This window comes from Telmatherina bonti (genome assembly GCF_933228915.1).
Source record: "Telmatherina bonti genome assembly, chromosome: 23".
Taxonomy (NCBI): domain Eukaryota; kingdom Metazoa; phylum Chordata; class Actinopteri; order Atheriniformes; family Telmatherinidae; genus Telmatherina; species Telmatherina bonti.
This window is the reverse complement of record NC_136632.1, coordinates 16,479,858-16,503,569: the sequence shown is the minus strand read 5'-3', so window position 1 is coordinate 16,503,569 and position 23,712 is coordinate 16,479,858. Positions and strand designations below refer to the sequence as shown.

Below are 23,712 nucleotides of genomic sequence, written 5' to 3'. Positions count from 1 at the left end.
ATTTTTAATTCTATGCATCACAGACCTATTCATCTACATAACCAACATACTGTATTTATTTTGCATTGGTCAATGTGCCCATCCAGCATAAGTATTGTACTATTTTTCTAAAACTGTTCAAAGGGGAGGACATAAAGTTCCTATCCTGCTCAGGACTAAACATAATCAAGTCTATCCTGTAATACTAAATGGGGACATACTATAGCACTTGGCATGCTAAGAGTCCAGCTGAGAAATAAATTCCTCTTGACTTACATTCTTGAGTGATAATGTACCTTTTGAGTCCATCTTTGACATCAAATATTTGAACGTGAATGCACAGCAGGTTTGTTGCTAATTTCATCCTTCTAACTTGTTCTGAGTAACTACATGATTGCCCAGGCTCTCTTCTTCTACCTGTGCAACTATTTCCTTACTGACCATCTCCATGTTTGCTCCATCAGAAGAATGATGAGTAAACACAGTAGTGGTTTCTGTCAGACATTTAGGCTCCTGTGTAATATAGCTGGAGATGAGTCCACCATCATGGGAGAACTGTTCTTTTTTGTCGGCCTTCTCGTCTTCCTTCAAGTCTGTCTCAGCTCTGACGCAAACCTCTGAGCCATGAAGCTTTGGACTTGTAGAACTGGCCCCAGTCTCTTCATATGAGTTTGTTGGGGTCTTAATTTCAATTTCCTTTGAAACCTTTAATTGGAGCGTCTCTCTTAAGTGCTCTGGCTTCCGAAATTGTCGTCTAAGGAGGATGATGACCGCAACGATGAAGAAGTAGGAGGAACCACTGAGACAAGTAATCAGACCCAAGAAAATTATTCTGTAAATGGAGAAAATAAATGGGCACAGTTTAAACCAGTTTCATAATAATATAAGAAAAACTACATTTGATCGTGCAGTCAGTGGGCCACCTGTACAAATCGGCGTCGTAAATGCGACACGCTCCTCGGCCTCCACACTTCTTGATTGACCACTTCATGCAAGTTGAATCAATTAAAGCTCCAAAATACACAGGTGCAGGAATTCCCCCTACAAAACAAGAATCTCCAAGTTATCAACAGAGAAAATTGCAACAGAGACAAAGTCTGGGTTTCCTCTGTCCTTCAGTTATATACTCTGTATATGTTATGACTACAACATGACAAATTAAACCAGAGGTTGCAGTTCTATCAGAGTGGGGAGCTTTAGTTTCAATCTTTTCAGAACCTGCATTGACAACCAAAGCCAAACAAGTGAAATAATAAAGCTTACCAAGAGTTCTGGTTGCTAAGGCCTGAATACCAAGAGCAAGGGATTTCAACTCTGGGGAGATGCATCTGTGTTTCCAATACAAGAAGAAACCAAAACAACAAATAAATATCAAATACTTGGAATAAAATTGCACATTTTCTAGTACATGTTGAACATCAACAGCACAGATTTGTGGGATTATTTTTAGGTTATTAGCAACATTTGGTATTTCTGGATTACACACACTTGCTGGTATGATTTGCAGTCAAAATTTGTGTTTCTGCAAAATCTTTAAAGTATATAGTCTAAGAAAAGAAAAAACAAGTTTGTGGGACATAACTTCAACCTGCAACACTGAAGTGGACTGAGCTGTTAAAGGTGGAGTATGTAAGATTTTCAATATTTTCAAAACAAATTAACTAAAAAAATAACTACAATCATAATTAGATCGTTTTTTTTAAACATGTAGGTTCCAGTCTGTCCACATTTGATGTATTATTAAATTACAAGTTTAATTAATGACAAAGACCCTTTTTAAATGTTTGCCTACCAGTAAAAAAAAAAGTGCTTTTTGTCATTTGTCATTAATTAAACTTGTAATTTAATAACGTATCAAATATGGACAGACTGGAACCTACATGTTCAAAAAACTTTCTAATTATGTTTGCAGTTATTTTATTAGTTAATTTATTTTGAAAATATTGAAAATCTTACATACTCTACCTTGAAGAAAATTGATGAATGAATGAACTTCAGTTCTTCTAATACAAATGACCAGATAGGTTATTGAACATTGGTGAAAGCGTGTCATTTGTATGTGTATGTGTGAGTAAAACCCTAGGAATGTGAAGGCCAGGTGTCTATTGTCAGTCCCCATCCTGATCCTGATCCTTAGTCAGGATCACAGCAACTAGTTGACGCCTTTAAAAATGCATTAATTAGCCTGGCGAGATCTGGAAAGGGTTACCGTATTATGACCATGTAGCCTGGTGTGGCTCCAAGAGAGTTGATAAAGGAGCTGAGAACAGATACAGCCATATAGGAGGTGAAACTACGGCTGCAGTCTTTGGCATGAGGGCACTGTCCCAGCCTCACTGTCATGGTGCTGCCTGCTGGAAAGGAGGTGGACACACAGCTGCAGTTGTGAAAGACCTGGCAAAAAAAGGGGGCTGCAATGATTTCTTTACTTAGAAAAAAAAAAAACAATAAATGAACTTATCTTTACTGCTCTATATTTCACATTGTGTTAATTAATACAATAAATGTAATTACGAAAATTTAATGAAATTAGACATTGTAGAAGGCAAAAGAAACAAAGGGACATTTTTAGTTAAGTGACAAGTTTAATTGCTTAATTAGGATTTGATGATGTTTAAGTGGATACATATGGTTTTGTGTGATCTTACTGTATTCTTGCCGTATCCACTGGAGCTAAGGCAGCCAGCCATACATGGGGAGACGTAAGTGATGCCACTGTCTGAACAGACAGGATCCCAGTGTTCTGCTGAACACGAGCAGTCTCTGTTACACTCAGAAAACAGCATCTCTCCATTGTATGATACACTCTTTGTGCTGCAGAGGATGACAAATCATTTAAATTTTGAATTTTAAGAGCAGCAAATGAAGCATAAGTTTGATGCTATAACAATAATTCAAACTGTGCAGTAATTTGGTTTGTCTCAACACTGACCCATTGTACAACACTGTGAGCCCAGCCACAGGTATGTTGTCACACTTGGTGCCGAACTGCAGCAGTAAAAGGAGGTACCCCATGAAGGATGTGGCAAACGAGAGCTGAGCCCCTGAAACCACACTCAGCTTGTACCTCTTCATGAGGAGTCCACCCAGGAAGATTCCCACAGCCACTGCCGGCAGGTTTAGCATTCCTAAAAGAAAAGTGAAAGGAAATCTGTACCTTGGACGATTCTAATGTTTCCATATCAGAGACCATAGATAATGTTATAAAGTTGATCTATTTGAACAGATTTACACTTCGTTTGTTGGGCCCCTTATTTTTGCAATATCAGCTACATTGGTTCTTGGTCCTTGGTTCTGATCATCAATCATCTGTTAATATGGCTTCAATTAATGCAGATGATACCGTATTCTGCCTCTTATGCCAACCAGAAAACCCTATAGTATCAGCTCTATGGCTCTGTCACTTTCACTATGCTTTCCATTGAATTCAAGTGGTGAGATGCGTCCAAATATCACTGTATCGTAGTTTTAACCATAATTAGTTGCAGCATGGGAATTGTATAAAACCTTTATTTACTAAACCTGTATTTACTGTATTAAAACTTGTGTAATGACTTCCATGCTTTAATTTAAATAAGTTGTTCAATTTCACAAAACAATTAAATGCTTTTCTTGCTCTTTCCAGCTTACTGCTGTGTTTACACAGCTTCACCTACCGTTGGCTGACCATATGGAAGAAAGTATTTTTTACCGATGAGAAAGTTGGCTCTTGATGCAGACTGCCCAAACTGTTGCTCCATGTACTTGGCTTTGAAAGTGAACAGGCCAATGAAGGAGTTGAATTTCAGGATGCTCCCACAAAGAAGCAGGAAGTAGGCAGGAGTTCCCAACAGACGTTTCAGCGATGGAAGGAACCCTGTTAAAGGATGTCCAGTAAAATAATAAGCAAATTCCACAAACCGCCACATGCACAGAGAGGAAGAGTGTTTTCTGAAGTTCCTCTGTACCTTTTGCAATTTCAGCCAGTTTGAGGTTGTGGCTTCTGTTGGGTGCATCCTCAGTTCCTTCCAGGGTTGAATGGGCAACAGCTGTCTTTTCCTCTTCTCCCTCCTGCTTTGGCAGAGAACGAGGCAGGAACCAGAAGGGAATGCTGGAAATTAGCAGGAGGGCAGAAGATACAAGGAAACCCATCCACCAGGCGCCCACCCATCGAGCATCTTTAGGAGTGATGGTAATGGTTTCTGCGTTATAAAGAGGTTTCCAAATCAGAACACTTCAGAGGTAGAAAGTCTATTGGTTGTTAATTCAGTTTTATCATTATGTAAAGTAACTGGACAACAGATTATACTTCACTACTGCTGGCAGATGCAGAGGAGATGGCTACATGTGCTGGAGAACCTGCCTTTCAGTCCCTTACAAAACAAATTCCCCTTGTATTTATTTATTTATTTTTTTACCAAGATCAACCCCATTTAAATGCAAGATTCATATACGGTACATCTCAGAAAATTTGATTATTATGAAAAAGTTCAATTTTTTGTCACTCATTTCAGAATGTGAAACCTATATATTTTATAGATTCATTTCACAGAGTGAAACTTTCAAATATTCAATCCTTGAAATTTTAATAATTGTGGCTTATAGATAATGAAAACCCAAAATGTGTCTCAGAAAATTAGAATATCGTGAAAAACTTCAGTCTTAGAAAGTCATGGTGTCACACCCTAATCAACTAGTTGACTCAAGATACCTGCAAAGGTATCCTAAACCTTTAAATGGTCTCTCAGTCTGGGTCAGATGGCTACACAATCATGGGGAAGACTGAGTCTCCGCCCAGAGTCTGGAGGAAGAGTGGAGAGGCACAGAATCCATGTTGCTGGAAGTCCAGAGTGAAGTTTCCACAATCAGTGATGATTTGGGGAGCCATGTTATCTGCTGGTGTTGGTCTTGCTGATCGCTTCCGTTGCCACGCCGCATTGATGCTATAATTCATGCAAAAGGAAGCCCAACCAAGTACTGAGTGCATGGAAATGAACATACTTTTTAGAAGCCTGACATTTTTGTTTAAAATATCCTTATTCTAACTTTCTGAGACACTGCAATTTGGGTTTTCATTATCTATAAGCCACAATCATCAACATTTCAAGAGTGAAAATTTGAAATGTTCCACTATATGTGTAATGAATCTATAAAATATATGGGTTTCACATTCTGAACTGAGTGATGAAAAATATTGAACTTTTTCATAATATTCAATATTTCCTGCGATGTACCTGTAACTTGATTACCTTTTTGGTAGGTAATTTTTTCATTTGATGCTGTCAATTATAGTCAATTGTTGTTATACCATAAAGTGTTTGGCTCTATAAAGAAGGAATTTTATCTGTTAGTGGGGGTCATAATAATCAAACAAGCACACTGTTAAGTGTATTTTCCAAGTAGTATTTAAAACGTTTTTGTTTATTTGCACTTTTCAAGCTGCAACTAGAACAACATTTTTAAGTCAAAGTACTCGTACCATTATATTGTCATGCTTAGATCAATATCACTCACTTGTTAAGAAAAAAGAGAGTAATTTTGTCACATAAAAGTGTGTGTGTGTGTGTGTGTGTGTGTGTATATATGTTACTTCTTTAACTTTAAGCACAACCTACCCTTCTAAAGGTCTCAGCACAGCCTACACCCTAGCCTACATCTGCGTCTTATTCAGGTAAAATGGTCTTACCCACCTGGGCTTATCTGTTCCAGGCCTGCAATGAAATACCTATTTTTAGATGCAGTCATGAACATAACCAGTGAGGGGACCTTACATGATCCCACTATCAAACCTGTTGTAAATCTAATTCTTTTGGCTCATGTGTAATGAAATATACCTAAAGTAAATATATCTTGCATTGCTTTCATTTGATTTTTTATGACAAATGAATAATCTATCCATCGTTCATGACTGCTTAGTCTAAAGCAGGGTTGCAGGGTTGACTGGAGACTATTGTAGTAGCTATCAGGTGAATGACATGGTGCACCCTGGTTAGGTTGTCAGTTCATTGCATGGCCAACATACAGGGACAAACAACTATTCGTGAGTAATTTTTGCTCACTACTAGGGAGATTTTAGTAACCCATATTGACAAGAAGGCTTTTGGACTGTGGGAGGAAGTCAGGGTACCCAGAAAGAACCCACACATGCATGGTGAGAACACAAGCTCCACACAGAAAGACCCCAGCTGAGATCTGTATGAGGGTCTCTCTTGCTGTCAGGGAACAATGCTAACCACCACAACACAGTGCCAAATTAATCATTAATTTTTAAAATGACCGAGTGAAGTGAAAAGTCATGACTTTTTGTCTCACAGGAATCCTCAAAAAAGTTCTTTGTAATTTGTGGTGATATGTGCTGCCTGTCTTTGTATTAGCATGTCAAAGCTTTTGCACCCGGAGCAGCAGGGTCAGACTAAATGAGGCTCCAGACAGAGTCTCATGGGTCAGAGCCATCAAAAAATGTGAGACTCTTGCCAAAAATGTACTTTTTAATTTACCTTTGTTTGGAATGGAACAATTAAATAAAAATGAAAAAGTTCCCAGCCACTTATGGACAATTAACAGGAAAAGTGCAAGAGATGTCAGCTTCTGCTTTGTAAATGTCTGTTAAACCAACAAGACATAACAAAAATTACCCCAAAAAAACCTACTTTAGAAGCATTTCAAGTGTTGTGGGTGCAGTTGTGATCTTAAATAGCAGAAAAAGGTTATAGTTTGGAATTTAAAAGCAAGTTGTGCTAATCAAGAAGCATATTGCAGGAATAAAACAGGAGAACATCATTCATAGACATTTATCTGGTCATGTAGGAACACTGCCTCCAAGTTGTTGTCTGTACAACAAAGCTGGATGTGTTAATTCAGGTCATTTCAGGTTCACATCAGGGTTTGACAATCACAAAGCGGGTAAACTTCTTATCGAGGGTGCATTTCAAAGTAAATCCGGAAAGGGTTTAACCCATGGAAAATCAATGCATCACATCGAAAGATTATTATGGAAGCCAAGTGCAGCTATTCTTGATTCTTATTTTTTCTTGATTATCTCAATGAGGAGATAAATTATCTCATTATCGTGAGAAAACATTTTTTTTTAAACATATACAAGCCAGACCACTTTTGGCTTTCATAGGTGACCATAAAACAAAATGAAAAAAGCCCTCAGTGGGCTTGACATGGCAGGCAAATGTCATTATTTATCTTTAACCTAGAGATAAGCAGAGTACACAAGTAAATTTGTACTCATGTTATGAATCAATGAACTATGGCTTACCGATATCAACGTATCCAATGTCAACATATAGTTTGGCACAATAGGAACCCAGTAGAAATCCAAACATTGGACCCAGGAGAGTAATGGTCTGCAGACAAGCTGCCAATATGATTAAAAGACTTAATATAATACATTCAACAGTCAATAAATAAAAACAGACATTTCTGTTGAATCACATGTAGATGAAACAGCTTCAGGAAAAGTAATCTGTGAAGTAAATATAACAAAGAAAACATGTGCATACCACACTCAAGGGTTTATCTAATGCTAACTATAGCATCTCTTACCGATATAGAATGGGGAGTTTTCAGCTTTAGCAAAGTCATCAATGTAGGAGATGCCCAGAGGTGTGACTGGAGTCTCTCCAATCCCTCGCAAAGCATTTCCCAAGAACACGTAGATCCACATGTTGGAACCAGGCTCTTTTACACAGGCTACAAACCCATGATAAGGACATTGTTACAAAGAACCACGGAACATTTCTTGGGTTAATTTTGTTAAAAACTGATAAACCTCAGTGAAAAGTTACTTCTCTATGTGGTACATCAGTGTTTTCCTTCAAACCTTTTCCAAACCAATCCTCAACTTTACTTTGTACGTGCTGTTTACATTGTTTCCAGACTGGAATACATTGTTATTCTTATTTGAGTAAAAATAAATCAAATGGCCACTTTCTGTACTTTGGATGGTCAAGGTTACTATTTTGAAACCTTAGACAAGGAGCCAGAACAAGTTTTTTTTTTTCTTTTTTTTTTAAAATGGTCACAGCTTTAAACGACACTGCACACAGCCATCATGCTGTATAACTTTTGAAATGTGTGTTGTGAGATTCCCGCTTTGCTTTTTGATGATACTATCACTGAATTAAAAAGACTATCATTTGGAGCAATGTTGACTGCAGGATGCTCTGGGCTCATTTACGCTATAAATAAAGGTTTAAAAAATCATATTATACATATAAGTTGATAGGATTCAAACATTATTCTTGTGAATTCAATTGTTCCTGTCGATTTTCAGTCTAAAGCTGATTGGTGAAGTGGTTCACAGATCATATTAGCATCATTTCAGTAAAGCTTTTTTAATTGCAGGATGCAGGATGCATACCTTTGTTGTCTTCTGCAGAGGGATCCATCTCAGGCTTTGGCACTTCAACTTCTTGAAAAGGATCCTGACAGGCAGCAATATTCACACTGTTGTTCTGGAAGACCTGAATGACTGTGTCATATTTATAGCTGTGAAATCAAACCACAGAGAGTTTAATCAGTGTATTACTGCTGCTTCCAAATGAGATTATTTGGTGGAAATGTTTTTAGATTTTTACCGTCCCATGAAGAAATGGGTCAAGCCAGTGAGAAAAGCCCCAACAGCCATGAGGAAACATCCCACAGCGATGAGTCTGGGCCGATGGAGCTTAGCCCCAAAATGGCTAACCACGGCTAGAAACAACAAGTTGCCTACCTCCAAGAAAGACATTATGAAAGTGCAAATGAAAACAGCAATTCATAATCAGAGAGTTTTCACAACAATGATGCTTATAAAACATTAAATATACATAGACTCAGTGGTGAGTGGTCCCTCATAAAGTGGGTATACTCTCAATTTTTTGCTTAAAAACACAAAAAAGTAGCCCAGAAAAACATTGTTTCAGTAAAAGTGCCATGTAAGATGACTGCTTAGTTCACCCCAAAAACCCATCAGTATATTTTCTCATTGTCACATAATTTCTGCTCTTTTGAGGGAGGAAGGGTTATTTAATCACTAAACCAGACTAGTGAGTAACAGACTTGTCTTTATACATATTTCTTTATTATGTTTATTTTCAGGCTGAAATTAATGCAGCTGATGGCAAACCAGTGTAGCACAGGTAACCTCAGTTCAGCTGCTGACGCCACTGGTAAGTGTGCAGGGATGGTTGTAATTGTAAAAGCAGCATCACAGGGGTTTCAGAAGTGAGTATACTCAATCCTGACCTAAAGAGAAGTGGGCACACGTGTACCCTGGACTACACCACTGTATAGACCTCTAAACATAAATGAAAACATTTTATTCCACCTGTAGAATCATATATAAACTAGCACACCCAGAAAATATTGTATATAATATAAGAAAATGAAACCATAAAGAATTTATTAAATGTACAGCTCTCTCAGGCTTTCCAGCTCATAGCTCAACCTTGCGCTAAATTGTTATCAAACAGAATTTTGTTTGTCAATTACTGGAGCGAGCCCAGTTCGAGATTATTACATTAATCATTTTTTTCTTCACAGTGGAAGGAGGCAAATTCCTGGACAGTAAAAAATGTGTTTGCGATACTGGAAATGCTTAGCTTTTTTAATTAAATTGAATGGGAATGAGTGGAATCCCAACAACTCAGACATGGAAGTACTTATACAATATCGACACAGCAGGATTCTAATGAATTGAAATATACATCATGAAGCTTTCGGGTTAAATTAAGAGAAAAATGGTACCCATCTCAAAGCTGCCATCAATGAGTCCAATTTGTGTGCTGGAGAGGTCAAAACGTCTCTCAATCTGAGTGATGGAGCTCTTCATGTAGGTCCCCGTCAGGGCTTTGGAGAAGTAAGCGAAGGAAAGCGCCACAATAAAGAGCTGCAAAGCACAAAGCAAAGTGAAACATATTGAGTCCGTTGTCCTGCTTGCACCTTATACTGTAATTCACTTTGGTGAAAATCAGTGCAGCTGATTAGATTTCACATATCAGTGTATTGTTCGGAACTCTTACAGCTATGGTGCAGGATAATCATTTAAACTGAGGAAATGTTTTGCTTCCACCTCTGCAGCCTGCACCTGCTTTACAGTGTGTGTGTGTGTGTGTGTGTGGGCATCCTGGAGGTTTTTATTGCTTGAGTTAATCCCCAATAGGGACTATTACGATTCCCATGTGTTTGTTGCTCTTTTGTGTATTTCCAAGGCTTTGATTCCCAACCTCAATTAGAATTGCCTTGAACATTTATATCAGTACGAAAAAAAAATACAATATATTGTCTTTACAGCATGACAAAAGCTACATCGGTATAATTTATAGATTCATTTGGCGATATAAACTCTGTGGAATGGCTAAACTCTTTGGAGTTGACATGGATACTTTTCCATAATTACCTAAATCATATTTAAGCCCACTGTCGTCTCTTAATATAGCTTTCTGGACATCATTGCTGATAAGACCTTAAAATATAACATAGGCATTCATGCTATGAGGCTCACAATATCACTGATATTGTTGCACAGCTGAGAAAAGCAGAATTAAGTCTCACCTTTCAAGTGTTTATCTACCCATTATCTATACCAACCTCACAAGGAGTCAAAGGGGCATGTTGTTTAAGATGGCCACATACATACCAGGGTGCTTGTCTGGCAAGAGGCCGATACAAATGGACAGAAAATCATTCACACTTATGGTCATTGTAGAGTCACCTATTAACCTGAACCCACTTGCCTTAGGAGGAAACTAGAAAAAAAACAACAACGAAGAAGCAGCTGTTGCAACCAGGTAAAAATCTATACTCAGAAGTTTCAGTGCTAAAAAAAAAATCGCATGCTGTCTTTTTAGGCTTTTAACTGATGTTTTGACCAGGTGCAATTTACACTGAGTGCATCACCAGAATGCCTCTTACGAAGAAAATTAGCCAACAGAGAAGTGCTGGTGACAGACAACGTGAGTACTTTGAGAGTGGAGAGGCCAGGGCGTTTTCTGGACTGCTGATCTGTGGGGTCACACAGAGCCTGCTGGCTGGTCATCTGGCTGCTGTCCTGTGCTGCTTCTTCCATCTTCCCTTCAGCGTCTTCACCTCAATGCACTGCGGTGACAAGGAATTCCAGATGAGGGGATTTAAATTATGAATACTTCAATTTGATCTATGTTAATGAATTAATCAGGCATTCCCAAGGTTTAATGGTGCATATTAGGCTTAGTTGGAAAAGAATGATAAGATATATTTTAAGATGGGTGTTTGAAGTACTGATGAATAGTGTTTTATCTACATGAGTTAGTAGTCATCTCTGCAAGGATCAGTAAGGAGGTGGATCAACAGGGAGTCAATTCAGTGCATGCATAAAGATAGAACAAGTAGAAAAAGGAGTGTTCAATGTCTAAGACAAAATGACACCAGAGAAACTTCTTGTAGTGGATGCTACATTGTTCATGTCTGTTTCACTTCATTTTCACAACTACATTGTGTTTTTTTAACCACAGTTTTCTTATCTTAACCAAAGAAAGTCTGTGTTGTACCAGTCATGTACAACCATTGTCCAACCACTGACAGATACTAATTATTTGAATACAACATGATATATTTGATTCATAAAATTTATGGGACATTTTGCATCACAAATATTGTTAAAAAAACTTCTCAAAATCCTGTTGAACACAATCTGATACTTGTCTTCTGCCTCTGAATAAACACCAGGATCTTGAAGTATCATAAATGTTACATATCCCCCTTTAAAAATATGATTTTTATTGTTTTTTACATTTTGTTAAAGGGCCAAAAACAGACCTTACATAAAATATATGCCTTTTCTAACCAATTTTTCATAGTTTGAGCTTTAGTTGGTACTGGATCAAGTCTGAGATCCTGTAAGTCCTTGAAAATAGGTTGCAAATCCTGCAGGAGTAGATGGCTTTCATGTTTCTGAATGCTGCCCAAAATAAAATGTAGATCCACATGCAGCAAAAAGTAACCATAATGTTTGGTGATAGTTGGGTAATTAAAATGCTTTGAAGACATAAGAAATGCAATTAAAAAATATTGTGCTCGACAGGGTTCTACTGAGCACTGCAATATGGCGATTCTGTGGTGAAAGAAAATTACTATCTGATGCCAAATACAACATTTAGTTGATATTCTATTAGCTTCAGAGGTTTGATGCTTTAAGACTGGAAAATGCACTCTTCACCTTTCCTTATTATGAATTTGGCCATTTTTTATTTATTTATTTTTTCCTCCTCCATTGTTTCCAGACTGAGGATGCTCTGACTGCAATCTGCTGCTGGTAAAATACTGGCTACTCTTCTGTACTTTCCACAGCCCCACTGCAGAAAATCAAGATCAAGATTTCACTTTCATTAGTCTCATTATGAGGCCACCAGCACTTTGACAGTTCATTAACACACTGTTTCAGTCTTTACGTTTAGTTACCTGCAGCTGGCTAATCATTAATGTCTAAATCTAAAATGTATTGTTCTCCTTTTTCCCTTCAAATCTATTTGATCCATATATCTTGTAGACATAAAAATTTAAATAAAAGAACTTTCATGAATATTTACTTTTTTTTTAAAATTATTTTTTGACAGTTTCAGTAAATGTTTGTGCAAAGTCAACCTTCTCCATTTATATTAGTTAGAAAGGTGAAGTGAGACAGAGGAGGAAGCAGGAGTAAAACCAAATAGTACCTGTTTAAACCTTGCAAGTTTCCTCTCCTTACAATCCTCTCAGGTGGGTGCACGTCAGGTGATGGAGTCTCAGTCCATGTCTGGGAGATCTGACAACTTGATTTGTCCACTTGAAAAGACTGCACTGGTGGAAACTTGACAGAAAGTTAGTTTGTTTTTTCACCTCATAGCCCCTCTAATCCCCTCAGATTCAGACTGGTTAATACCGCCACCCGAAGGAGAGCCTGTCTGTGATGAATAAAGAATTTGTGAACACTAAATCATGATTCTCTTGGTAGGATTTTCCACATATTCAAGTATGTTACACTTATTTATATTTATTGCCATATAACTGTCTCCCTTTGCTTCTTCTTCTGTATTGCTCCTCTTCAAGTAGCCGTGTCTCTCCTCCAACTGAGAGGAGACAGTCCTGTTCTCCCCAAGCTCCTATTCTGCCAAATGAGGGCAGAGCTGTTACTTGGAACCAGTGGACAAAAGGGCCCACACATTTCTATTCCACACACATGCCAGCCAGTCCAGGAGGAGGACAGCAACAAGAGGAGGGGCGGCTGGGTTGGGTTGTGAAGGGTCACATATTAGTAACTTCAAACTCTTTGGATTTCTGTTTTCTCACAAGGTAAAAGGTGCTTAGTGCTGTTGTAGAGGATTAAATGCAAGTTTTCCAGAATGGCGGTAAAAAAACGACCATTTGAGTATATGATCATCCAAACTACATTTCATGACTGAACTGATACAAGTTGATGAAGACTTTAAAGAGTGAAGGTCAGTGCTACTGTGTATTGGAGATTACTCTGTGAGTCTACCGACTGCAGAGGTGGAGGCAGGGAGGAGGAGGAGGGGGGGATGAGGGCAGGCAGCCAAACTACAGGTCACACAATCAGCTTTGTCCCCTTGCAAATTCCAAAGATTATGATTATAAGCCTTCACATTCCTGCACAGCTACAGTGAAGGAAGTGTTTACAACTTTCTGAAAAACCACACCCGGCTTCACAATTGTACATTTGGCCTCAACATTTTAATGCCTTTTTCAACTGTGCCAAGTTATAATGTACTCATAGAAGAACATGAATTTTAATGGCTTCAGTCCACCTTAAAGCAGTACCGACTGTACTTACTACAGATACCAAGACTTCAAGATGAGGCATCATTATCATGGTTTTCTCATTGGCTTTGTGGACTGAAGTAAAATAAAGTGAGGTACCAATGGAGACAGCAGTGGTTTGGATTTAACATTTTCTTGAGAAGAGCACCACCTTCTGTTGGAAAAAGGACATCAGGGCAAAACTATTGAAGTGCTAAAACTTTTTTTCTTCTATGCATTTGTATTTAAAGCACAACAAAATGTTCAACATCAAAATATCTACACTATCTGGAAATGATTGGGTTACAGCTGAGTAAATAGGATGGGGGACATATTGTTGTCCCCCAGGTTCCTGTCTAACCTTCAAAATTAAACCTGGCTGCCAATCCTGAGAACAAATCTGACGTCTGATGTTCTCAATATATTAACATGATCAAAACCAGATATAAGTATATCATGTGTGTTTTGGTGTTTATATTCAGTAATTGTTACCCTCTATTATCCACAAAATTAGACTTTTTTTGTTAACAAAAGCTGAAGCCTGTATGAATGACCAGACTGTCATTAAACATTTTGTCTTTATTTTTATTTTCCATATATTTCCTGCCACTGTTCTTTCTTTTGTTTACTATAAAAACAAATAATGTTTATTTAAAAGCTACATAATTCATAAGATTTAATATATAAATAATAAGAAATACAGTAGCAGGAAGCATTACTACTACTGATAAATGTGATGAGCTATCATGTGAGAAATATTAAGTAATATAGCTGTGCTGAACATATGTAGCTTAAGTTTAAACATGGCTTCTGGTCCCATTGGGAAAGCAAAAAAACACCAAAAAAAAAAAAACAACAGCAGAGTCAATGATTGATTGAACCAGGTTTTGTAATACCGACCTTCAACTTTAGGTAGACTGGACTAGTATATTGATCTTTAAGTGCAAAGACACGATGAGCATGATGTGGCATGATGGGGGGTGAGCGTGGTGGGGTATGTTTGCTCAATAATGAACTTTTGCGTTTTTTGTTGCATTGTACATAGTATTCTGAAAACATGCTATGTATTTCAGCGTGAAATAAGCTATTAAAGCATGTGCATGGCAATAAACTACACATACTGCTTAAATACAGAAACTTTATTCCTGAAAGTGTCATGCTCTGCATTTCTGTCTTAACCTGCACTAACTCAGCTTCCACAGCTGCACCTGATCAGCAGATGAATACACACCTGCCCTCAATCTCTACTCTTCTAAAATATTCACCAATCCTGTTCCCCATTCCTTCTTGCACCTTTTCTCTTGGTTCATTCGAACCAGTGTGAGTCCTTTCTCAAAAACTATGACAGAAAGGTTTGGTAGCTTCTTACTGTTACATGACACTGTGATTGCCTTCTTCTGTTCAGAATAATCAGAAAGCAGAGGTCAATTTGGTCTGCTGTAAAACTGTTACGTGTACTGTCTTTCAATAAAGCTGCTTAATTTTTGTACAGTTGCAACACATTTTTACCTGTTACAAACTTTTATGAACGCTTCATATTTAGATAGCAAACCACACTTTTCTCATTTTTTTTATTTTTGGAGTAAAAAGAAATACACAATAGCGATTTGGAGAAAATTTGTCTTTAATGTTTATACAATACTGATACATTAGAAAACAGTGTAAAAGACAGAAAATTACAATAAACTCAAGTTTGACTCATCCCATTTACTCTTGCACTTCTAAGTTTGAGGATGAAGTGATTGCTCCTGACCTGTGGGTGTGTATGAAATCCCATTATGTAACAATGACATGTTATGTCAGACAATACAACACAACCAGATGCACCCAACACCACTACATGTGGCTAACAGTTAGAACAACAATTACTGTTATAAAACTTGGTGTTATGACATCAGACATGTCAAATGTGAAGATTTATTTTACTATGAAACAAAGTATCACTTTTTGTGGTGCCTGGATCATTCCTAGTTTTATAAGCCCATAAAAAACTGTGTGTCAAAGTTTGAGAGGTAATAAACCTGGAGAATGACTGATAACTTCTCCACTAAGTGCAAAACGCTTCCATTTAAGTCTGTGACACAGCTAATGTAAAACAATTGAAACATGGATATAAAGTCTTTCAACAATGACATCCATACTTCATATTTCCAGAGAAAAGTAATATCCCTTTCAAAATATTTGTAAACTTAACATCTGGAAAGCTACAAGTAAATAAAAATCATTTATGTTTTTTTTTTTTTCCTTTTGTCCATTAACTTTGTTTTTTTAAAAAGAGAGAAATATCACATTGGAAAAATCTCACATTATGAGAAATCTTAAGTTTCCAGACATAGTATATGACTAAATTAACACCATTGTCAAATCTGCTTGATAAATCTGAATAGACCCTGGCAGCCAGTTAGCTTAGCTCTGTGTTATCTAAGCCAGTGGTTGCCAAACCTGACATTATTGTCGTCAATGAAAATGAAAAGGGGGCTCTTGAGAAAAAGTGTGGGAGCTACTGATCTGAGTTAACACAAAGGCTTAACAGATAACCTTGTTATGTTATAATATTATGCAAACAGGGGAAGTCATGTTTTATCAGTTAAAACCACAGTTATTGCTCTGTTGGAGACAATGTCACACTGATGACTCAAATAATTTTACTGTTATTAACTACAAAAAAAAGTCAATTCAGCAAAAGAATGCAATACACGTGATTTATGCACAAAATGGATTAGTTTAGCTATAACTATAACATGTTAATGGCAAGAAAAAAGTATGTTCTGCTTGTTTTAAATATAAAGTATTCCGTTTCCCATTTACACAATTTGTGTTTACCACAGAAAAGCTAAGCTAAGCTAAGCTATGCTAAGCTAAGCCAATTCAAATGAAGTTAAGCTAAGTGGTGTATTCATCATCCAAACATGGGAATGGGATAGTAGCAGGATATTTTCTCAAAACATGCCAGTGGCAAATTAACCAAAACATTTACCACCAGCATTAGTGTAAAAAGCTTTTTAATGTGTACAAACTATAAAAAAAAAAAAAAAAAAAAAAAAAAAAAAAAAAAAAGTAGAAGCATGACATAATTCCTGCAATTCTAGCTCAATGTTTCAAAGTACTAAATTCTTAATTCACATTGTTGACCACAACTGACTTAAATTTGCTGTAGAATTGTGTACAACGTTTGCTTTGTCCATATACAGTGCAGATTTGTGACGAACACCCAATAAATTACTAAGAATTCTAAAGTCATACATTACTGCTACGATCTGACTTAGCTCTGTGCAGGTGTGTGTTGCTGACAATGACCTGTGTTAAGAACAGCAGTATTTTCTATTATGTGACTGTTTAGATGTGTTTCACTTTCCCATCAATTTTACAACTAAGCTTTTGTTGTGATCTGTTGCCTTTTAGTGAACAACTGTTTCTGATTTTGCAACAATACTGAAATAAAAAATAGGAAGAAAGAAAGAGGTATACTGCTCAAAGACCAAAAAGTGCTGACACTGTACCATTAAAACATTTGGCCCAGTTTAGATGCAGCACAGTATACAGCTATTCCCCTGTATTACATAATGATGTTGCTTTCCTATAACACTTTAAATAGTGCTCTCCTTGTTTGTGTCCTCCTTGTTTTTGTCAATGTTAATATTGGCATGTCCATTGGTCACGCCGTTACCCTCAAGCCCATTTTCTTTGGCCTGATTTCTCAGCGCTAATTTCTTTTGTCTCTTGACAATTTTCATGTAGAGACCTCCCCACAACGTGTTGGCTATGAAGTAGAGTCCAGTAATCAAGCCCAGGAATGTCATTCTGGAAGGGAAGTAGAGGAAGAGGTTACATGTAAATTTTTATCTGCGTATGTTTAATTGGATTTGCAGGTTAAAATCCTCGGCAACAGTCCAAAACTGCACCAAAGTTCAGTTTAGGTTTATATTTTTGCTTGTGTTAAGAAGTCAAAATTTTGCACAAACGTTTAACTTTTTGCCATTGAACGTATTGTACCATAAGTCATATGAATAGAATTTGATTTTCATGTTTGAGTAACTTCTCGAATCAAACCACTTTAAATTTTGGAATTAAAATACAAATTTGATATAATATATAAAAATTAAACAATAATTAATAGAAAAAAAGGCATAATAAAATGTTTTGCTTTTTTGTACCTAAATGCATTGGCATCATAAAGTCTACATGCTCCACGGCCTCCACATGCCTTGGTACCCCACTTCAAACAGGTCCGGTCAATCAGTGCTCCAAAATATATTGGAGGAGGGATGCCACCTGACAACACAAAGTCATACTCGTTGAAGCTCACAAAAAAGGCTAAATACAAAAAAAGCTGTACACACATATTTGATTTAGATTTTAGTACTCACCTAGAGTTCTTACAATCAATGTCTGCATTCCCAAAGCCAAGGACTTCAGATCTGGCTGTATAGACCTAAATTAAATTTGTACAGTTTATTTTTAAATCACATTTTATTTCTCTTTACAAGATTTTATACTGAAGCAATACTGAAAAGGTTCATGTCAATAAGGCATGAAAGAATGGAAAATGATCAAAGAAAAAAAAACCCCATAAATACTCTTGTTCTTAAAGCAACTCACAGATTAAAAGTTTATTATTGTGGTCAAAGCCAACATTTGGATGTATGTTAATCTTTTTAAAGTAATGCCATAAAATCATGATTTATAGTTTAAAAAAAAGAAAAAGTTTCACCAACTTTTATTTCAGATGCATAACTGTGTCTTACCTGAGCAACACAATGTATCCTGGTGTCCCCCCACAGGCCGAAATGAAAGACCCAATCACTGACAAAGCCATGTAGATTTTGAATTTGCTATCACAGTGACTTTTCCTGGGGCACTGGCCCAACACAGCTGACATGTTCATGGCTGGAGTTGCCGTCATCCCAACACAGGTACAGTTATGAAACACCTAAAGCACAAGAAAAAACATAATAAGACTTGTCACCTTCAACTGTTATGTCTGTAGCCAAGTATTTAAAATCTCTGCTGCTCTTAACTAATGATTAATACAATGGTATTAGTTTAATATTAAATAACTGGAGAGGAAAGGCAGTGACTTGCAAACTCACCATTGTCCTACCAGTCCCAGTGGAAACCTTACATCCAGCGAGGCAAGGTGAGGCATATGTCATACCATTGTAGGCACACACTGGATCCCAGAGGTTCATTGAGCAAGAGCAATCCTTGTTGCACTGAGACAGCAAAGTCTCTTGGTTGTAGGATAATTGCTGAGCCCTGGTGTACACAGACATGAAGAAAAACATACCAGGCTGGTGAACATTTTTTATAACATTATTTGTAAAAAATGTGAAAAATATTTAGTTACAGATGTTCATCATAAGGATTTGAAATAAGTCTCTGGCTGAGTGTATGCTTCTTACTCACCCCTGATATGTAACAGTTAGACCAGCTACCTCTGCATTGTCACAATGGAGGAAAATCTGAATGGCAAGCATACAAAAGGATCCAAGAGATGCAGCAATGGACACTCTGGCTGCTCCAACAACCCCCAACTTGAAACGTTTCAGCACAAATCCTCCAGTGATGATGCCCAGAGCTACTGCTGGAAGGTTCATAATACCTGGATGGGTGGATGAATAGATGGTTCAGCTGACTATAAACATTATAATCAGGATGTGCTGGTCTGAACTGCTTGACATATCTATAACATGTATATAACATATATGGACTATTACCATGCTAGAACCAATAGCAGCAACTGTGCAAACCGTATTTTAAGTCTTCAGAAGCAGTTTTTTGCACAAAGAAATGTGCTGTGTCATTATCTGTCATTCTGTAACAACTCATGTAGAGTTGTTACAACTCACATAGATTTAGTATATTTAAAATAATCTATAATTTATGTTATAGATTATTTGCATGTTACGAAAGCTTGTTGAAATGTAACTGATCAGCAAGGGAAACAGAAGCCAGAAGGACAAAATATTATCACAATCATCACAGATTTTGCACAGTCATATTCACTGTACAGAGATAATTATACATTCAGTTCTGTGTTGCCTTATTTAGTAATATATGGGCACAAGCCATCACAAGAGTGAGTAAATGTTGATGTCTTTGAAGACATGTTGAACAGTTTCATCTGTATATTTATTACTTTTTCATCTATATAAATCTCACTTTCTTAAATTCTGGCTACACTACAGATGTCATCAAACACACAAAACAATATGGTTCTGTTAAGCAACTTGTTGTTATTTTCCCATCTTTGGTGATGGAACAATCCGCGACAATAACAATGTTTTGTCGTCTCTCAAGTAAACAGTCATTAAATGCTAATTATGGCAACTTGGCTTGACACACACACACACACACACACACACACACACACACACATAGAGAGAGAACCCATAGTGGGCTATTTAGATCTTAGGTAAGTTTTTATCACATACAATCACACTTCCCTTTAATAACATCATTGTTTAGTTGGCTTGAGCAAACTCAGAGAGAGTGGGGGCTTGTTGTTGCGCCATACCTATGAGGAATATGGCCTTAGATGCTGACTGGCCAAATGTCTGCTCCATGAACTTTGGCTTGAATGTGATCATGCCAATGAAGCCATTGACAGCCACTAGAGAGGTGAGGATCATCATTGAGAAGATGCTATTCTTGAAGAGCCGCCTCAGAGATGGAACAAAGTCTGGCAAATAAAAAGGCATGATAATCTTCCGAAAGATTTACAGTGTTTTAAACCTTGAATGCACATAATTCGGTTCAAGTAAACATGTTACCTTTAACCATCTGCTGGAATGTGACTGACTTCTCCTCATGATCCTGTGTCTCCTCTGGCAAGAAATTCTCCTGCTCTGTCACTGTGGACAGCTCTGTGCTCTTACTCTTGGCCTTCTTATGCCCCTGTTTGGGCAATGACTTGGGCAGGAAAAAGAAGGGGATACTAGACAGCAGAATCACTGTGCCAGTCACTATGAACCCCAGCCACCAGGCCCCCACCCAACGAGAATCCTTATGGGTGATGGTGATGCTATCTGTGGGAAGCAGACAAGCGTGGACAGGTTATGAAGTGGAATGTGTTTGGCTTCCAATTCAGTGACCATTAACAGCTCAAGGCATGCATTTAGTAAACAGCTGGACCAAAAACTGATCTTTGGAAATTCTTTTGCCTTTAGAGGACTTTGCTCTTTAATAACAACCTTGGCATGAAGGTTGAAAGTCGAATAAAAGGTTAACTGCTTTGCTGAAGGACTCTTTGATGGGGGAAAATATGGACTGCACACATCAACCAGAGGTCTTTGCCATTTGAAATATCAGTCTTATCAGTAGGGGTCTCACCAACACAAATAACTAATAGATAACCCGTATAGATTCAACATACTGAGAATGGCCCAAATTATAGTCAGTATAAGGTATAGTCTTGCAAAATAGGTGTGTCTTATTGCTTATATTGTACTTTTAAAAGTATCCTGATAATAATGATAATTAATTAAAATCTCCTACCCAAATCCACAAATCCAATGTCTACGTAAATCTTGGCCAGGAAGGACCCCATCATGAACCCTACCATAGGTCCTAAGATTCCAACGGTATGGATGCAGGCTGGAAAAGAAGAAAAGGAAGAGATATATGTATTGATTAAATGTGCGTTGAGAGGTGTGATACTTACGCCTTCTTTTGGAAAGATTGAAGACATATGAATGGTACAGGAAATACAACACAAATACAGTGAAACTGAATTTATCTGAATTGAGAGTCCTTTACAGAAATGGCTGAAAGTATAACTATAAAAAAAAACAAAAAAACTTGAAAAGTTTGTGTAAATTAGAAAACAACAAACCCAAATAGAAAGGGGTGTTTTCTTCTCTGGAGAAATCATCCAAATAGGACACTCCCAGGGGCATGATTGGGGTTTCTCCAATTCCACGCAACATGTTTCCCACGAAAACATAGATCCACATGGGTGAGCCAGCTGCCTTTTCACAGTCTGAGGGGAAGAATACAGGATGTGAATTGTGTTTAATAAACTGGTTGTAGTAAAAATCTAAAGAGAAACGTTGAACATAACGCAGCCAAGTTGGTCAACTAATACCTTTTTTGGTTACTTCATCAAGTTGTTCATTACTGTCAAGCACGCTGTGGTTGGAATGACAGGGTAGGATGTTTTTTGTGCTGTTGACCTGAGTATTGTGAGACATGCTGGTCTCATATTTATACCTAGAAAACAATGACATTTGATGCAAAATTGTCAGCTTTTCTGTACAGGGTTTCTAAGCATATGAAGATGAAAAAAGTCATTTTACTACAAGTAAAAATGTTTGTGTCTAAAAATATGTCATATAATTACTTATAATATGTGATGCAAGTGCGTTATCATGGACAACAATGTGACAAATGATGCTGAAAGGAAAATTGTTTGAGGACATGACTCAGTCGACTATGTTTTCTGTTTCATGTTTTAACAAAAATCCGGACTGCAGTCTGATCATTAATACAACTATATCAGCAATACTTAAGAAGAACAAATGAGATGTGTACTAACGGTCCCTGAAAGAAGTGAGGCAGGGCTATAAGGAAGGATCCTATGGCCATGATCAAACAGCCGATGCCAATCAGCCTGGGACGATGGAGCTTTGCACCAAAATAACTAACAAAGGCTATTACCAAAATGTTACCTGCAAGGAGACAAAAGACAGAATTTAATGATTGCATTAATTTATAAATAAATAGTAGATATATAGTACCATAAGAAATTGTTTTAAAAACTGTATTTTGTTAAATAAAACTGTTATGTTACGATCGATCAATCTATTATTCATTGTCTCAATATTTTCAACATATTTTACAATTTCCATGGTGTAAAAAAAGTAAAAAAGTATCCATACCCATCTCGAAACTGCCATCTATAACTCCAATAAGAGAGCTAGGTATATCGAAACGCCTCTCAATCTGGGTGATAGAGCTCTTTAGATAAGCCCCACAGAAAGCTTTTGCAAAATACACAAATGCCAGAGACACCAGGAAGAGCTGAAAAACACACAACTTATTGAGTTAGGCCACTACAGGTGAGATGTGTTGATTAAATTAAATCAAAGTTGAATATTTGAGTGCTCTGAGTAGGTGAGAATGGCCGCTGTACCCTCAGATTAATTCAGAGCCATTAACTTCTTCTGTGATTGAACAGTTTACATCACATTGATTTAATAAAAGTTATTCTTTTGTTATGCATCTGCACATGATTACAGACTACATTTAGGGAAAATTAACACTTGAAAACCAAAACTTGATCTGCTTTCAGCTTTAATCAAATCAACAACAATGTATGGTAGCAAAGTAAAAAATCTTGACAAAACAAACAAAAAAGCCAACAACATTACTGGGTTTTTTTTTGCCGAAACTATTAACACTGCATCCTTGTTCATATTTACAATACTTGACTTTTAAGACTTATAGGGATTAAGAATAGCATTTTTTTTTTTATCAGCAAACTCTGTTCTGAAGTTTCAGGAATAGACAAAACTTTGTGTTTATTTGTGATAATATGAGCCGTGGATAGCATGTTCATTTTAATAGCTCACTATGAGATTAATGTTTGTATTTATTGTAGTATTTATTTAAGTATTTATTGGCAGAGAAAAAGCCCCTTACAGGACCTCTCGATCACTACCTTGCACAGACTAGTCCTTTTGTTTCTACCATTTGTCCAAACAAATAGCAGCTTAGCTGACTGTAAGTAACACCCTGTCAGCCATGTTGGAGAATGTAAAATGCTTGACTGGAAACCACTGACTATTAAAAAAAAAAAGCCAATATTAAGCAAACAAGCTGGATTTAGGATTATGGTATCAAGCATTGGAATTGCAACCCATAAACACTTTCTGTTGTAACCCTTTCTGGAAACCACATGCATGAATATCACAAGTTCTCAGTGAAGATAACCCAGTCTCTTTAGTACCTCAAAAAACTAGCAGCCTAATGCTATTTTAGCAGCCATGT

At 37.1% G+C, this 23,712-nt stretch overlaps 1 protein-coding gene across 1 annotated transcript; it reads right to left on the bottom strand.

Moving 5' to 3' along the window:
- Positions 1–339: 339 nt before the first annotated feature.
- Positions 340–23,468, bottom strand: LOC306773352 (uncharacterized protein; the record flags this gene model as incomplete). Its single annotated transcript, XM_079263141.1, has 28 exons — positions 340–811; positions 903–1,020; positions 1,243–1,307; positions 2,189–2,373; positions 2,628–2,793; positions 2,912–3,107; positions 3,671–3,835; positions 3,927–4,160; positions 7,226–7,324; positions 7,513–7,659; positions 8,330–8,457; positions 8,547–8,679; positions 9,697–9,838; positions 10,913–11,037; positions 17,315–17,523; positions 17,877–17,994; positions 18,090–18,154; positions 18,468–18,652; positions 18,813–18,978; positions 19,129–19,324; positions 20,240–20,404; positions 20,496–20,750; positions 21,220–21,318; positions 21,557–21,703; positions 21,809–21,933; positions 22,259–22,391; positions 22,602–22,743; positions 23,457–23,468. 28 exons carry the CDS (start codon positions 23,466–23,468, stop codon positions 340–342), a joined length of 4,392 nt encoding a protein of 1,463 aa, XP_079119267.1.
- Positions 23,469–23,712: the final 244 nt, after the last annotated feature.